This window comes from Dendronephthya gigantea, unplaced genomic scaffold (genome assembly GCF_004324835.1).
Source record: "Dendronephthya gigantea isolate DGI-Jeju-01 unplaced genomic scaffold, DenGig_1.0 000048F, whole genome shotgun sequence".
Classification (NCBI taxonomy): domain Eukaryota; kingdom Metazoa; phylum Cnidaria; class Anthozoa; order Malacalcyonacea; family Nephtheidae; genus Dendronephthya; species Dendronephthya gigantea.
This window is the reverse complement of record NW_021163058.1, coordinates 893,903-911,920: the sequence shown is the minus strand read 5'-3', so window position 1 is coordinate 911,920 and position 18,018 is coordinate 893,903. Positions and strand designations below refer to the sequence as shown.

General features: G+C 35.7%; 3 protein-coding genes across 3 annotated transcripts; all 3 read left to right on the top strand.

Annotated features, from left to right (window-relative positions):
• Positions 1–75: 75 nt before the first annotated feature.
• On the top strand, positions 76–4,947 carry LOC114528086 (receptor-type guanylate cyclase Gyc76C-like). Its single transcript, XM_028549666.1, has 8 exons — positions 76–148; positions 974–1,397; positions 1,754–2,108; positions 2,495–2,856; positions 4,019–4,163; positions 4,472–4,579; positions 4,681–4,769; positions 4,891–4,947. Exons 2-8 carry the CDS (start codon positions 1,035–1,037, stop codon positions 4,945–4,947), a joined length of 1,479 nt encoding a protein of 492 aa, XP_028405467.1. The 5' UTR covers positions 76–148; positions 974–1,034.
• A 274-nt stretch (positions 4,948–5,221) lies between these two features.
• LOC114528279 (protein tyrosine phosphatase domain-containing protein 1-like) lies at positions 5,222–11,528 on the top strand. The gene is made up of 15 exons (XM_028549913.1): positions 5,222–5,649; positions 6,287–6,367; positions 6,491–6,606; positions 6,748–6,769; positions 7,119–7,197; positions 7,277–7,304; positions 7,409–7,470; positions 7,611–7,636; positions 7,962–8,054; positions 8,246–8,351; positions 9,030–9,602; positions 9,712–9,813; positions 9,964–10,047; positions 10,633–10,677; positions 10,769–11,528. Exons 1-15 carry the CDS (start codon positions 5,486–5,488, stop codon positions 10,970–10,972), a joined length of 1,785 nt encoding a protein of 594 aa, XP_028405714.1. The 5' UTR covers positions 5,222–5,485; the 3' UTR covers positions 10,973–11,528.
• Positions 11,529–15,712: 4,184 nt separating this feature from the next.
• LOC114528189 (steroid 17-alpha-hydroxylase/17,20 lyase-like) lies at positions 15,713–18,017 on the top strand. Its single transcript, XM_028549802.1, has one exon. It carries the CDS (start codon positions 16,227–16,229, stop codon positions 17,712–17,714), a length of 1,488 nt encoding a protein of 495 aa, XP_028405603.1. The 5' UTR covers positions 15,713–16,226; the 3' UTR covers positions 17,715–18,017.
• Position 18,018: the final 1 nt, after the last annotated feature.

Genomic DNA, 18,018 nt, shown 5'->3' with positions numbered 1-18,018 from the left:
TTCGGACGCTCAAAAGCACTGCTTGACGGAATATATCGCAAAACTAAAGCTTTTTGGAGTTTTGGGGAACAGAGAGGCTATATATACACAGAAATGTAAACAAGTTGCGGATCAGTAAAGTGCGTGAACCGTTATTTTTTGGCCATATGTAAGTACACAAGTTCTTGCTTAGTAAGTTTGCCAGTTTTGGAAAATAATTCTCTATACGAATACTGATCACAAAATATTTCTCTTTATTTCGGAGGTTTAATGTTTTCAAATTGCGCCATTTCAGGAAACGCGAGAGGTCCTATTTAGATGTCGCATATATATTTTGTACTTTTAAACGCAAGCACTTACGAAAACAATAGATAATATAACCATTTTTCTAATGCTCAAACTGTTCTTGAAAAAAGGGGCGCGTTTGAAATAGCTCTGATATGAAAAATATTATATTACATACCCAAAGATATTTCATGCTTCTCTTATATATTGAGTGTCCGTTACTGACGAATATCGTTCTTTCCTCGACTGTATTTCTTCCCATCTTTTATCACGCAAAATATAAATGGCGTCGACAGCAAATAAATTCAGTCGATGTCAGCAATAAAACCAGTATAAAAGAACCTTTAATTCACCGCAGTCCCCTAGTCAAAGCAATGTTGTTAGTATACATACATTTCGATAAAATTACATGGCTGAAAACTACCTAAAATAGACAAGAAACTTCTCGATGTTTCGACCTAAGGTCCGGCCTTCGTCACGAGGGTTAGTTTGGTAACAAATCCCATGACCGCATGACGATCGAAGACGCTCAGTTTTTCATTTATTTTAGAAATCTGCATGATTTACCAGTACGCTTAACGACAACTTTTAAGACTGACAAGGCACTTATCGCATCCCAAACGTTTCTATCAGTTTTTTTTCGTAATTTATCGGTATCTATTAAATGCTATAATTCTAACATTACAAATATTTTTTTTAATATTTGCAGTTGTTACTTAATCCTGCTATCTTACATCAAGAAACCTAAATTTTCCAGCAAGTGTCGCATCATGATAGGAGCAACACTCATTCTTTCAACTTTCATGCAATTTTCCCTTGCATATCACCTAAAGTTTTTCGTTCCATTGAACTACGAAGACCTGAGTTTAGGTGATTGCGAGTCAGGAAAAGGCTTCGCTCATGCATTGACTATTGCAGTGGATGACGTGAACAACGATCCCAAGATCCTCCCCGGTCATCGACTGACGTACAGTTGGATTGACAGCACTAACAATAACGTGGTATCGCAAGCCATGCAGGAAATTCAGGGTTTACCGCAAAATGAATCTGTTGATGTGTTCATTGGACCAGCATTCAACTGTTCGACTCCTGCCAAAGTCGCAGAGGCGTTAGATATACCAATGATATCTTATGTAAGCAATTTCACCAAGTTAATCGAAATCCTAAATCATAATCTCTTTATATAAATGCAATCGTACCCATGCATGACGATTAAGCCACAATAAATCTAATCAGTGATAAATCCAAGCACTGTTATCAAACGGGGCCTTGATAATATAAGCATATATAATTAGGAAATCTAACTATGAAATATAACTTGCCGGTCAATAAACCATAACCCAATCACAAGACTTTTGTATCATATAGATTCTATGAATAGATGCTATGTACAAATACTAAGATGCTATGAAATATTGAAGCAGAGTTTTTAGTAGGTAACCACTGAACAGACTCTTCTTCTAACCTTCTTTTATTAATTAACTCCCAGCTCTGCGCAGAAAGTGGCTATTTTACAAAGCAAGAATTCCCTCTGTTTATTCAAACCTATCAAAACACAAACACCCAAGCAGCTTCAGCGTTGTTCGCCCTTTTGGAAAAGCAAGGCTGGAGAAGAATCGGAATTATTTACGAGGAAGGGAACGAGTACTGGACAAATTTAAAGAGCACCATGTTGACCAGGACTAACATTGATATTGTCACCAGCATGCAGGTACCGAAGGTGAATAAATTCGACCAATATGGTGAATATTTTTTGGAATTTCCAAGATTGAAGCAAAGAAATATGTCGTTGGCTAAAGTAAACGATATATTGACATATATGGCACATGAGAAACAAGTAGAAGGTAAACAAAAGCTTGACCGTACTCTATCCAATTGTTTTCACATGTTTCCACCATGTCTTTCCGTGTTTATTTCGAAAAACGTGAACAGTCAATATTGAAAAGATTTCAACAGAAGTATCTTTTTGAAGTATTATAGTTACTCATATAGATACCGAAAGACTTGTGCTAGTAAATTGTGACGTCTTTTTACATATGGCCCAACTTATACATAATCGTTCAACTCCCAATCTCAGAGGGGGGGGGTTTCAATTTAAATCGCAATCACTTTTGAAAACGATTTCGTGCAGGTTCCAAACGTCTTTTTGTTGTGTTATTCCGTGCGGCACCAATGAACCTTGATCAATGAACCTTGACCTTATAAATTAGTGTCTGATTATCTTTTATAGTTTTTGTACTTCTGACTTCATTTGACGTATTGATTGAAATCATGGCTGAAGCTTATGATCTGGGTCTTGCAGGCTTTAAGCCCGACCTCAACGAAAGGCCTCGAGTTTTTATCGGCTTCCAACCCGATGCAAAAATTCGCAGAAAAAACTACGTGCAATATCCTGAAATTTTTTTCAGTCCATACGCAGAACCTGTACTCGACGTTATGTTTCGTGCGAAGAAAGGAGCAAGATCACTACTGATTATTTCTGCTGAGGACCCGGTGAATAATGCCCGTTACGAAAGGTTTCGAAATCTGTTAGTGAAGAAAACCGAGAATGACGGACCGTTCAAAGATGAAGCTATTTTCGATCCTTTGACAGTGAGTATAACAGGGAAGTACAAGCTTCCGGCCGTTTTAAGGGCATTTTTTGGATAATTAAAAGAACTGCTAAAATGTGTATATAGGGGTAGGCAAAGCTGTAAGGCCACCATTATGCGGCTTCCCTCTTTTTCAACGACATACAGTTATAGTGGCAGCGATTCTATAGTTCACTTAGTAGCTTTTCATCTAACAAAACGACACTTTTGATCTTTATATTATAAAATGGATCTATATGTTTTTGTCTCATTTGAATTTACTTTCCTTTCTTGGGAAGTTATTTAATATCTTGTTTTATACCCCCGGTCATGCCAATATCATGTTTTTCTGAATTATTCCTATTTGAAGTGTTATAACGGAATTACCGGATGTCACTTATTCTGTCTTCTCATAATGAATATGTTTGTCATTCATATTTAGATTTGAGAAGTGTTTTCTTTTCATGTATATGGGATCTTATTACTATGGGATGTTGTTTTGTTTATTTGATTTTGCCTTTATCTGCCTTTTTCATTTTTTTTGCTTATCTATCTTATCGTAGCAATTGTCTGTGTTTCCTAGCCATATATAATTTTTGTATAACCATGCATGCCCATATAAAAAGGATGTGTACGGGTGGATTTAATCTCACGTATGCAAATACAGTTTTCCGCGGTCTATGACTATAATTTGAAATGCTACATGGCGGTCTTAATCTTGCCTTGCATCTTATATAATTTCGCATTTTGTGCAAATATTTATCATTTATCATATCACAGATCATATGAGGTACCTAGTTTGCTTGCATAAGAAAATATTTTTTAAATCTGTGTGGTTTATTTAAAATTAAAACCATCGCGCGGCTTTGGCTTTGCGTTTGAAGTTTGAACTAGTATATAGACACTGTACTCTGTAGACACTTTTGAATTTTGAATTTGGTCGAAAAAAGACTTCCCTTATCGCACTATAAAAATTAAAAATATATGATAAATACTGCACACAATATTGTCATTCGTCAATAAGTGTTTACAAAGACTTCAAAAAGACAATACGACAAAGACTCAAGATCATTATATTCTGAGATAGTGTATCAGATTATAAATAAATAATTGCTCTGAATTCGTATATGTGTTTGTTTTCATGACGGTAATGACATCATGATAATTTCGCTTTCTTCTCTTAGGGTGAAACAGAAATCAGCGAAATTGCTTGTGCTTTGTACGATGCCGTTTATCAGTATGCATTGTCGCTACATCGACTACTCGAAAGAAATGCCACAGTTACTTCTAACAATGTTGTCGAAGAATTTAGAAGTCATTCGTATGAAGGTGAGCCAGCAGAAAGGATGCAACATGGGAACTCTTGGTCAAAATGGTTCTTCTTCTTCGTTTGATATGTCATTACCTGACTAATTCCTCGGTTTCATGTGGCGTCATAGATTCCAGTCAGTGGTGGTTAACTCGAAATCGAGAGGGAGAACAAAGAATAGGATCATTAGTCATTAGAATAACTATGGTCATTACTGTTGTATTAGTCCATAATTAGTCATTACTGTTGTATTAGTCATTACCCAGTCGTTTCTTCATTATTCGTCACTGTAAACCCGTCAATAATGAATTTTTTTGAAAAATTATAGGCATGAGTGGCTATACGTCAAAATTTTCAGAAAGACGTGGAGTTCTTAATGCTCACCTTTCTTTGTTGCATATGGAAGAAGACGTTAACAAGAAGAACTTCAGGAAGAGTAAGTTACCATCAATTTATCACTATCATTGATACAAATCAATGAAATCATACAATCTTGTATAAATATTATGCTAAATCGTGTTAAAATATTATTTGCAGCACATGTCAAGACAGTCGGAACCTTCTATTACAATCAGAATTCAGAAATAAAGCTTAGTTTAAGTTATAATAACTTGAAGAAGTCATTGGTAAGCGAGCGACTAGCTGAGGAAGAAGCTGCGAAATTGGCCGTCAGATCGCTTGAGGGGGAACCTAGACTGATTAGTGCAAACCCTGCGTTAAAATACAATTCATTGTTTTGGTTTGTAGGCTTCTGCTTTGTTGTTTATTTCTAAAGGGAAGATGTGTGAATTATTGTGGAATTGAAATTTAACTTGTAGAGTAATTAATATTATGTCAGTAAGGCACTCAATATATTCAGAGACAGAGGCGTAAATACGAATAAATAATACCACTTTACTGTACTGAAATTTGTGATCAAATTTTTTTTCGGACGGTTTTGACTTGAGGAGTGAAATTAAAAGCAATAAACTAATCAACTTTAATATAATTCCGCTAGTAATGTGGTTTGCGCACGGTTCGACTGCCAAATTTACCAACTCACTCTTTGGGGAAATTGAAAATTAGGCTTCGTTGTTTTTTATTGTAAGACGTTTGGGCCAGGGGCCCTTACTAGGAAGTTCCCTCTCTCTAAAAATTAGTCCCACGACGTACTGAAATCCAACTGCGGAAGAAATCCAACTGGCAACTGCGCAAGATATCCAACATGCGTTGCCATGGAAGTGGCGTCTCATGTTTCGCAGGTGAACTGAACACTAGTTTTAATTTTTAAAAATAGACATGTCAATAAACCAGGTAAAAAACTCCGAAAGAAAGCATTGTAGGAGTAAAATCTACTAATGAAATGGACTGTGGGCCTAAATATTCGAAAGTTTCGGAATCTCTACGTTATGTAACGTCTGGATCAGTTCAATGTTCGATGTTTTGTGGCGGAAGACAGTGTAAATACGAAGGACAAGCAAAGTGGAATGACAGCGATATGGTTATCAAAGGCTTATATTCCTCCTGGTAAGTTTCTCTTTTAATTTTCGCGTCTCTGCCATTTAATCGAGTTCTTCGAAAGAATATTTTAGAAGATGTATAAGCAATAATTTAAATTGTTTAAATGTGTTCCATTTCATATAGAAATGTACATACATATGTACAGTGATATACAATTATTTACATTGTTAGATTTAATTAATTTAAGTACTGCGAAGGAAAATGGAGCCTTGCGGATTTGTTACTTAGTCATGAGGGTTAAACATTTTTTAAATAATAATAAAATTGTACTATACTTAGTAGAGTGTTGTATTAATCTAAAATTTAATGGCTGTATGTTTCTTATTCTAAACACCTGACCTTTCAGAATGTTTGTCACTGGCTGGAGGGCTGGCTTTCGTAATAATTGAGACATTAGGCTTCAGCCAATGCCACATGGCAAAGTAACCTACTTTGTGTATTATGATATTGATATAGCTTGTCACACATACTGAACACTTCTGAAAATAGAGTAGAGTATTTATTGAACCAGGATTTGCACAATAAAGTCCAGCCAGGACTCAATAATATGTGGTAATTTGTGAGACTTCATGATCTAGCTGTATACATGTGTAATATATACTGAATTCATTGATGTATAAGTTCTAAGTATAATATGTTTTAGGGTTACAGATAACATTCTTGCAATGGCCAGGCCATCAACAAGAACCATAAAGAAATTCAACATTATACAACAGTTTCAAAGGTAGGTATATGTTTAGGTATGTATATAGGAGTGTTTAGTATGTATTTGTTACAAAGGTGTACATAGTTGATTTAGTTTTTTGTTAGTAGGATATAGTTCCAATACCTATTTGATTATTTCTAGATGGAACATTACAGCAGTCATCAATTTACAACATCTAGGGGAACATGCTAACTGTGGTTTTGGCTTGGAAAAAAGTGGGTTTACCTACAACCCTCAAGATTTTATGGATAATGGAAGTATGGTTATATTTATATACATACTACTCAATATATAGCTCTCTATCAATAAACCATGCACTGCACTAGCTGTTCTTTGATAATTCAATATCAGTTTCGAATATTGTTATTAAATCAGCAGTATTGTTTTTTTTCCTCTAGTATTTTTCTTTAACTATATTTGGTAAGTACAGATGTGGTATTAAGGTATAAATTTGTACCATGCATTCTTTTGAACTAATTTGGAAGCATATTCTATGCTAATATTATGGATTAATATATTATATATTATATAACAATTAGTTTAATTGTAAATTAACTAATTAATTAAATAACATTGTAAATTCTAATTACTTTTCAAACTCTATCATTTAGTAGTTAATAGTGAAAGTTAATTTATAATTTTAAAGGTAATTAACTTTCTGAAGTTCCAAAAGTTGATTATAATGATAATCATCATAAGGAATTAAGTTGGAATGTGTATATATATATATATCATATTGTCACTACAAGATAGTATTATATTAATTCAGGAAGGATTATGGCATTTGTTCATTGGAATCAGTTTTGAATATTGTCAAGGTGATGGATTTTGCCCTTCAAAATGGAAAGGTAGATAAATTTTCCTAAATTGGATATTTGGATTCTATCTTTCTTTACTTTTTTAACTTCATTAAATTTTAAATTACAGGTTGCTGTTCATTGCCATGCAGGATTAGGTGAATAAATTTTGAATCTTTATTATCTTATACTTCAAATCATTCAGGTACCTGTTTTATTTTGTAATGTAAAATATCTAAATGCAATTTTATTGAATCTGCAGGCCGGACTGGTGTTCTCATCGCTTGTTACCTTATCTACTCTTTACGAATATCCCCTGAACAGGTAACATCTAACTTTTTATCAAATATTGTACTGCACTTCTTTGAATCTCACAAAAAATCACCATAACAATACCGGTATTCATATTAATAACAATTGTATCCACCAGGTAGAAATTAAAATAATTGCATTATATTTTATAGGCTATTCACACAGTACGAATGAAAAGGTTAGTATACGATGTGAAATGATTACTGCAATATGAACAACACAATTTATTTCTTGCAACTGTGCACATCTGTGAATATCATTCCATTGTGAATATTTAAAGGACTTCTTTACTCAAAATTAAGAATATATTTCAGTCAGCTAGATTCCAGTATCACATACATGCAGTACGTACCACCTTTAATATTCTCATTTCGTTGTGTTAGTTTTTATTAATAATACGCATGATATATTAGCAGGCATGCCATTTCTCATGCATTCCTGTTTAACCTAATTTTGTTCTTACTTTGTAAGTAATCTATTGACACAATTTTCTAATTCTTAAGGCCAAGATCTGTGCAGACCAGAGGTCAGATTTCCTGTGTCCACGATTTCGCAAAATTTTTGAAACCAGCGTGGATTATTTTCCCTTCGTGCTGGTAAGGAAAGTTTTTTATTCAAATCATTCTTTGTCTGAGGTGACTATTTTCAACTCCATCCCCCATTTCATGTGAAGAATATTTTAATCCAATATGTTAACAAAATCATACAATTGAAAGTTAAAAGATAGTGTTAACTACGGTATATAATATATATTTGATAATTATCTTCATCAACTTACATGAAATAGCTACGACATTGGAGAAAAGAAGTCCTTTAATCTACAAAGATATCTTAAGCGCCAAAAACGTTTGTTACATGGATATGAAGCCAGAGAGTTGAAATTTATTCCGAAGGTATGAAAAAACAATTTTTGCAATAACCTGAACCGTGAACCTTAAAACGAGTCCTTAAAACGCGTTGTTGTCTTACTGAAAATATGTTTGCACCGTTTCGTACAAGAGAAGCTCAGTCCTGAGAACTCGAAGAGAACCTCAGGAGAAGCCCAAGAAAACCTCGGATGAACTCCAAGAGAACCTCAGGAGACGTCCAACAGAACCTAGGAAGAACTCGAAGAGAACTTCAGGAGAAGTCCAAGAGAACCTCAAGTGAAGACTAAAAGAACCTCAGGAGAACTCGAAGAGAACCTCAGGAGAAGTCCAAGAGAACCTCAAGTGAAGTCTAAAAGAACCTCAGGAGAACTCGAAGAGAACCTCGGAAGAACTCCAAGAGAACCTCAGGAGAACTCGAAGAGAACCAATCTCAGGAAAAATCCAAGAGAACCTCAGGAGAAGTCCAAGAAAACCTCAGGACAATTTCAAAAGATGTGGAACAATATGCTCTTAAAATCTCGAAGACCTCGGTTTATAGTTGGACTGACTGCAGGAATGCCCCATACGTGTAGAACGTGCATACACTATATAACGATATGCATACAGTACTTAGTACTTTCGCTTCTACGTATATCAGAGTATATTACATTGAAGCAATTTTATTATCAAATTGATTTTAAATTTTTTCCTTGTCTTGTTTAGATTATTTTTGCTCCTTGCAAACGTCTTCTGGAGTTATGTGGTTTGGATGCAAGCAAACTTAGGTTGACCAACGATCGCCTTACAGGAAAGTTCGATGATGAAATTGATTCAACAGATGGTGAAGATGAGGCCGAGAGATCAGAAAATAATAGCAACGAAAGTTCATGTAATATTTCTGCAAGTGTAGAAGATCTCAAAGGTGAATTTGATACGGAAAATGAACCTTTAAATGAAAAATGCGATGGCTTTAGTCACGAATTATCAAACTCACAACCGTCTGGGTATCATAACGAGGCTCATCTATCAGACGCGTTGCCGCAATATTCTTCTTTGTGTGAAGCACATAAACTAAACACAAGAGGTGAACTAGAATCTGGTAGAGAAAATGACAAACAAAAGAAGGAGGAAAAAAACGGTGAAATATGTAACCAAACTGAAGGAAGTAATGAATCACATAAAAAGCAAAGAGGTTTGCTGACATTGCTCAATAAACATGCTACAGTAGAAGATGTAGCCGCTGCATTTTCTGAGGATATCAAAGACGTTGATATTGATAAAGTTGAAAAACTACGGGTATGAATTTCTCATACTGCATGCGTGTTTATTGTCTGGTTCATGTATTCTGGTATCTTTATTGCTCATTCTTCATTTTGTTTTTGTTATTTTTGCTCATGATTTATAGAAACTTCTTAATGAGTCAAACGAGGCCTGGAAATTTATCGAAGAAGAAGCAAGTCCTAGTGTATTAACCGCGTTAATGGTTTCGTGGATAGATTGCTTAACGGTAAGATTACCTTTATTAAGGCACACGCGTGCATGGCGTATATAAAGTAGGCCGTAGCATATTGAATCATCTTTCTTATACCAAACGATTGTTTCCAAATATTTTAATTACTAATTTATTTGCATCAATTTCCATTTCTCTTTAATCCAGGAGCCAATATTAAGTAAACATGATGTAGAAACACTGATACAGAATTCAGAAAATCCAAGGGAAGCGCTGTTGCACCTAACCAAAGTAAGTTGTCTTGCTTCGGCTGATATGTAACAAAACAATTAATGCCGGGTTGTATATGCCAAACTGTGTTGGCATTGTATATGCCGGGTTGTATATGCCAAACTGTGTTGGCATTGTATATGCCGGGTTGTATATGCCAAACTGTGTTGGCATTGTATATGCCGGGTTGTATATGCCAAACTGTGTTGGCATTGTATATGCCGGGTTGTATATGCCAAACTGTGTTGGCATTGTATATGCCGGGTTGTATATGCCAAACTGTGTTGGCATTGTATATGCCGGGTTGTATATGCCAAACTGTGTTGGCATTGTATATGCCGGGTTGTATATGCCAAACTGTGTTGGCATTGTATATGCCGGGTTGTATATGCCAGGCTGTGTTGACCATGCAATTAGGATCATGCAGTTTTTAGAAACCACGATTTACGAGATTTACCTACTCCAAAAGTACAACTAGTTAGTGGTTTTAACCTGGTCGTAACCGTCTCACGCTGCGAAAGAACAGTTTGCACGGTTTTGTTTTGTGTATTATTTATATAAATTTACATCATGATATTTGAAGATCTTGAGGTTTGTTTTATTTAGTCGCAAAGAGGAACTTTTGAATGTTTATTGGCAACTATTTTCAGGGTAAGTTGTGCGTGAATTACACAATGTTTGATTCTCAATGCATGTTATGTCTAATCGAAGTCGAAAAAAACTTTTTCTGTAATAATTCAAGCTACACCCAGTTGATCAGGAATTACACGAGAAAGCTCTGTTCAGGAGTCTAACAATGTTAACCAAAAGAAAGTTTGTCGAGGACACTTTGGATACCATGCCACCGTCTGAGGCAGAATCCAGTACTTCAATATTGCCATCATCAAAGATAGAAGAGTTTTTAAAATTTTGCAAATTATTGTACGAAAATTGCATAAAGGAATGAAGGTGATAAAGGTCCAGAAAAAAAACCCTGCCAACCAATTTTCAAATTATATTTATTGGCACTGCTGTAATTTAATAACAAGAGTGTTGTAATTATTTTAGAATAGCTTGTAAATGGTTTTTCCGGATGTAATTAACGTTCATGTTAATTAATAATTAACGTTTGTAAATAATAATTAGCAGGTCCAACTGGCAATTGATACCACAGTCTGACCAAATACAATTCTCATCGTCTCAGCTGTCCAGCCAATAGGAAACAAAGTATTATCTTTGTCTATTAGCGGCACATCATTCCATTCTTCTGTCATGTGAACAATCTTCTCTGAACCACTAACATTACTAAGTTTCAACCAGACCGTCATGTTGACATCAATCTTCCCGAATCTCGTCATAGCAGTTGCGTTCATTGCGAGTTTTACCCAGGAAGGAAAATGAGTTACAGAGTGTATACTTGTGTTGGTGTCATGTGTCTGAAGGTAAAAAGTCCAAAACTTATGAAACAAGTTTACTTCATCCTTTCCATAAACCTTTGCGAGAGGGTCTTCGTTGATATAATGATCATGAAAATGCTTGAAACGTGTTTTTAAGTTGTATATATTTTCCACATCTTCAATCATTTCAGCTCTTGTGTCCTGTACATCACGTTCCAGTGTACTGATATCTATTTCTTCCATTAGACTCACTCTTTTTTCGCCATTTAATGCATTATACATGACATAGACTTGAATACTAATACAATAAAACAGGAACGCTATAAGAAAGCGCCCAAAAACACTCCGCAGTGCCTTTATTTGCTCTGTACCATGATGTGCTATGCTGTACCCGGTTACTTTGGTCATCCATCTATCATCTAAGTGAGCAAGTTTTAGCGGAAATGTGGAAAGGATACATTACTGAATACAGGTAAAGACCCCCGGGCAATTTAGGCATGCAATGTCAAAAGCCCATTTTCCATCACTGCGAGACTGCAAATTTGTATGCGCGAATTGACTGATAAAGCAATTAAAAAAAGGTTGGATCGTTTTCGTCTTTTTCATAAGACATTATGCTGAAGAATTATCTTTAGGACTATAGCGAGATCATTGAAGACTAATATTTTGTGAAGCATTTAAATGTTATCAATTTTAATGTAATCACTAGGTAATATGTCATTGTATGTGTGTATTTCAATTAAGGCTAATATGGAACTTGTTCCTGTGGAAATGGATGATAGTCGATTCCTTTCTGAGATGTAATCCGCATTGCCTCTCCAACTTGGTTTTCATCCTCCAACAACTGGAGAAACCCTTTTGCGACAAATTCTGGGCTAAACAAAACAAAATAAAGTGATACGTTACACCACGCTTATTACACCTGGATTTAATACCACGTTTATCACAATGTCCATCAAGCAATGTGAAAAAACAATTTTCTTTCTTTCTGCATCAGATATGCGGCGTATATATTCGCAATATGAATATTGCTTGCATATGATGTAAAAGTATATTGAATGGTTGTTCCCAACCTTTGTATGGTTGTTCCCAAAGAAGCGAAAGTTTTTTCCATGATTTTGAAACATTCTTTCAACATTCTCGTATCAACAGCACTTGGACATATGCAGTTTAGCCTTACTCCAACCTTTATGGCAGTCTATATTAAAAAGTGTCATTATTAGAGAGTACTTGCACATTTAGGCAGAGCTATTCACGTGTTTCTATTTCTTTGCTGAATTTATTTTATTCGGAAAGTTATCATATACGTAATATGTCGTGTGTGCTCTTCAAAAGTGAATACAACATCACCAGGGGGGGACGCTAAATCAATTATGGAATGAGTCTACATTTAATTTAACTTACTTGTGCCATACTTCTAGTGAAACCAACAATCCCATGTTTTGCAGCAGTGTAAGACAGATCAGATGTTGGAAAAAATGTTAAGCCTAAAAGTATTACGATCATTAGTTCATTCACACACCCGTGTCTTGTTATACGTTAATTTATTGATCATGCACCGCGTATATGTGGTTACTATTATAATTTAGTGGTCGTTGATGTTAGAGGTTATTTGATCTAAGATATAATGAAACATAAATTGTCCCAGCATGATGAAAATATGCGACTGATAATGAAAATGTTTGCAGTTCTCTAAATTTCAACACAAAGCGTAATGATATACCTGCAACTGAGCTAATGTTTATAACATTCCCTCCTCTGCCCCCTTTACTTGTGTCCATGAGCTCAATTGCAAATATTGTGCCATATATCATCCCTGTCTGTAGTGAGTGAAATAATATTGAATATCAAAGGCTGTAACAAGTTACTAGCTTCACGGTCACGCTTTCGTCAATTTAGTTGGGTAAACAGAAAGAGAAATATCACAATTTTTGGCGTTCAGTTAAAAAATTCCTGGATAATCTTACTTCCGAGCTTACAATGTAAGACTGAGGCTACACACCGGACCGACCCTGCTCGAATTCGTTCAGGTGTTCACAATGAATGAACAGGAAAGTAACCGTGAGCTCATATCAAAGGCGAGCTCATATCAATGCCTCCAGCACACATCAAAGAAATTCCAGGCAAAATGCATGTGTTCAAACTTGCCAATTAATAGCAGTCGATGTTTATTCAGTGTATACACAGGGATAAGCCTTACACATTGCATGGATGCATCCAGCATTTTTACATTCTCACTCTCTCCTTACTTACCAAGTTAATGTTAATGAGCTTTTGAAAATCGTCCGTTGGACCTATGCCAGCGTTGTTGCACAAAATGTCTAAACCTCCATTTTCTTCTGCGATTCGTGTTAAGGTACCTGAGTTGATAATAACAGGGAAGTTAAGAACAAATGTACGCAGAACCTGTATGCGCACTTTCAAACTTCGTCCCTGAAATAGTGTGGTTGGTGCAAGCACAATTCAAAAGGTGCTGATTGGTGACTTCCAGCCATGCAGGTCGTTTATGAGGAATGTTTTATAGAATGTGAGTTGAACATTGGAAAATATTAAGTAACATGTACTTCACTGAGTAATAGCTACCTTTAAATTCATTTGTATTTGTAACATCACAGCAACAAAATGTTGCAAGTCCTTTACCATATTCTTCATCCAGTTTTTGTTTGACGTTTTTCCCTTCTGCCATATCAATATCCAAAATATATACCTGTGGAAATATTCAAGGAGTTTGGATTCATTCATTGCAGTTTTTTGGGGGAGGACCAATGCACCCTTTAGTAACGTAATACAATAAAATATTATTTTGCCAAGAGAGCATTTCCTACCATTCTGCTATTCATTTAGATTAATAAAATTGTTTCAGTTGGTAAATCATCGTTATTACTACGACTACATGTTAAATCTATTCGCTAGTGATGTTCCAGATCAAGTTTGTAACATATCTACAGTACTATGTCAACATTTGTGTCAACATTACCTTTACTTTGTTCTGCAACAACGCTTTAACGATAGCTTTTCCAATTCCTCTAGCTCCACCTGTCACAACTGCTGTACAACCTTCCAGCTTCATGATTTAACACGTTTTAACTGATGATAACAATGATAATAATAAATACCGCGGAAAATTGAAGAATAAGGCTTACCTAAGGGGAAGATTACCCATCACAGGTCTAGTGAAGAACGCATTTAAAACAATAGTTAATTAATCAATATAAGGGATACTTCAGATAGGTACATGCGAATGAGAAACACGTCGTTTGAAACAGGCCTTATACCATCGCATTTTTGTCATGATCAAACCTTATTACCATTTGAATTGGTAATGCGACCACGCGACCAAAATGCGACGACGTCATTTCAATGGCTTGAAGTCATTTCACGCCTCGTTTAATAAAACTTGGCTAAGCGGGATCATGATCATGCAAACAGCTCCTATAAGTGCAGTAAATAAAAAAGTCTCGAACAAAGAGATATGTACCATACCGTAGCTGCTTTGAATACAAAAATCAGTTGGAAAAAACGATAAACGTATTTGGCGTCTTAGAACTCTTATCGTTTTTCCAAGCTTTGTTATCTTTTGTTTGTGATCAAACTTCGACTGACGATGACGAGTAGAAACCACACAGTTGCCAGTAGCCCTAACGGAGAGCTGCAAATCATTTTTAACAACTGAGCGAGTGAGGTAAGTATAAAAGATTCAAATTATTGAAATACACTGCAATTTTACCCGTCGCTTGCAACGTATGCTAGTAGGACTCACTGGTATACGTGCTTTGTCTTTGTTATGTTTTACAAATGATTTAGAGAAGCTTATCTTTTCATTTTGTAGTAAAAACTGGCTGGTTTACCTTTAAAGACTATAGCTGCATGCAAGTCATCGAGCAGTATTAATAAAACAGCTATTATATATACGCCCATTATATAACACCTAGCGAGTTCACTCTGAAGTTCAGGTAAGGGTGTAAACTGATGAATACTTACGTAAAATTTGATGTAGAAATATTGCTATTAAACGTGGAACTATTGTCAACAGTCGATTATATATGGTCTTTATGTTATAAACATACATAAGATGAACTCATGCTATGGGTTTAATTATGATGATTATTTAATGATATAAGCTATTTTGCCGCCCTGTAATTTCTGTACTTTGAAACATTTGTATCTGTACCAGGTACAATAAAATCAAATTATAAAGGTTCATCCGGTGGCCAAGACTGATATTATTCCCACCATTTTAAAATCTTTATTGCTTCAAATGGGGAATTGGGTACAGGAAGTGGCAACTGTAAAGTAACATAAATTTTAGACTCTCGAACTTGACAGCGCGGATAGGAAAACTTAGTAGTGTATACCATGAATGCTTTAGTTTTGTAATTTTTGAAAAGGCGGTTCAATTGGAAAATCTGTTTGAGCAAGGGCGATTTTCTCCCCGCATTTACTCTCATCTTTGTGCGAAGACGAAGAAATACGCGACCGGCGACCCCGAAAAATTTGATTTGCCAGCAAACACTTGTAGAGTTGTAGTAATATTTGTAATAGATCCCTATGTCTATTCAGCGATGTGAAGATTTGACTGCATGTATAAAGCTCTTTATTTACATACATATATAAACTTTCTTTAGACGCTAGTCTAAATCAACATTCAGTTGTTTTTCACGAGGCCTATTTATTTCTGGTTTATACAAAAACCTCTTTAAAATGAGACATAATAAGGAAGTCCAGGCGACAAAGCAAACTGAATCTAATCAGTTTGAAGATTTGTTGTGCGTGCCTCCATATCATTTGCAATTGTAGGTTCCTCTAGCTGACGATCTGATTAAAATGTTTGTCGAAGTTTCCTTATCACTTTCTGTTTGTTGGTTGCTATGGTTTCTGATCACGACGCACCTTCGTCGTCGGTCTACTCCACCTGGTCCATTCCCCTTGCCTATCATAGGAAATGCCCATCAAATGGGCACAAATCCCCCGTTTTCTATGGAGAGAATTCACAAGAAATATGGGGAAATATACGCGTTGACTCTACCTGTGGGAACATTTGTCATATTGAACAATGGTAGAGTAGCGCGCGAAGCACTGGTAACCAGAAAAGATGATTTTAGTGGTCGACCGGGCGATTCGGCTAATTTTCCTTTACGTGATATATTTGACGGCAAAGATATAAGTTTCACTGACTTTGGAGCGAGTTTTCTCTTCCGTCGTCGAATAATTAGTTCTGCTTTTCATGTATTTGGCGAAGGACTGCAAGAGGCTGAAGCAAGAGTGAACAAGGAAGTTGGTTATTTGCTTGAATGGTTTGGTGAAAGTGAAGGTAAAGCAGTAACACCATACACTGGTATTAACAGCACCATGATAAACATCATGAGTGAATGGTTGTTCTCCAAAAGATACGATTACCATGATCCAACCATGAAGGAACTTTTTACTTTTAACGAGAAACTGCTGTACGTTGTTCAACAAGGTCGGTTTTACCAAGCATTTCCTTTGCTGAAGTATTTACCAACTAAAGTAATGAAAACTTTGGGCGAAGTTCTGGCCATGCGTGATGAGTTATTTGGTTCACAGTTAAATGAACACACTGAGAGCTACCAAGATGACGTGATAAGGGACATTACGGACGCATTGCTCGCAGAGTATAACAAGGAAAAAGCGAAGAAACTCGATAAAACAATGGGATCTAAAGATGATATTAAGTATTTCTTGATGAATATTTTTGTAGCGGCAAGTGACACAAGTGCCTCAGTGTTAACGTGGTTTATGCTTTACATGGTTGTTTACAAAGATGTACAAGAAAAAATTCAAAAAGAAATTGACGATACTGTCGGCGATCACCGCTTACCCAACTGGAAGGATTCCGAAAACCTTCCGTATCTCCTTGCTACCATTTGTGAAGTAATGCGTCATTCAAATTTCGTACCAATAAACCTTCCTCACAAAGCAATCCGAGATTCAACCATTAATGGATACCATATTCCAAAGGAGACAACAATTTTATTCAACTTCGCCACTATTCACAATGACCCACGTGATTGGGAAGAACCGAGAATGTTTAAACCTGAGCGATTTATTTCTGAGGATGGAAAATTTGTCGGATGGAATTCTTTGCCTAGTTTCTTTCCGTTTGGGGCAGGCCGCAGAATGTGCCCAGGCGAAAATCTTGGTAAACTTCAAGTATTTGTTGTGACATCAAACGTCCTCCACCAGTTCTGTTTAAAAACTGTGGACAATGAACCCGAACCAAACTTAGACAATATTCCTGGGCCAATTTTATACCCGAAGGAATATAGAGTTTGTGCTGTGAAGCGTTATTAAACTATAGACTTTGCATGATTCCTTGTGATTAATTAAATATATGTGTTAAAGTAGGATTCTCTACATATAATGAAAAGACTTTGAATGGATTTCTAATTATCTAATATGTAGCGAAATTTATCAATATTTTTATGTAACAATGTCTTCATTATTAAATTCGAACTTAAACCAGCAAATTAAAAATCAACCTGTCACAGTATACAGTTCATATTAAGCCAACATTGCCAGTGCATTATCTAAATTACAATATGAGCCTAACATATTCTTCATTAGCAGACTAATCCGATGAGAGATTGTTTCCAGA

Excerpts from the sequence above, each read along its gene's own strand:
- LOC114528086 (XM_028549666.1), top strand. The coding sequence starts at position 1,035 with ATGATAGGAGCAACACTCATTCTTTCAACTTTCATGCAATTTTCCCTT. Across the intron at positions 2,109-2,494 it reads ACATGAGAAACAAGTAGAAG|TTTTTGTACTTCTGACTTCA; the intron begins GTAAACAAAAGC and ends TATCTTTTATAG. Across the intron at positions 4,770-4,890 it reads ATAACTTGAAGAAGTCATTG|GCTTCTGCTTTGTTGTTTAT; the intron begins GTAAGCGAGCGA and ends TTTGGTTTGTAG.
- LOC114528279 (XM_028549913.1), top strand. The coding sequence starts at position 5,486 with ATGGACTGTGGGCCTAAATATTCGAAAGTTTCGGAATCTCTACGTTAT. Across the intron at positions 6,368-6,490 it reads ATTATACAACAGTTTCAAAG|ATGGAACATTACAGCAGTCA; the intron begins GTAGGTATATGT and ends GATTATTTCTAG. Across the intron at positions 10,048-10,632 it reads CGCTGTTGCACCTAACCAAA|TCGCAAAGAGGAACTTTTGA; the intron begins GTAAGTTGTCTT and ends TGTTTTATTTAG.
- LOC114528189 (XM_028549802.1), top strand. The coding sequence starts at position 16,227 with ATGTTTGTCGAAGTTTCCTTATCACTTTCTGTTTGTTGGTTGCTATGG.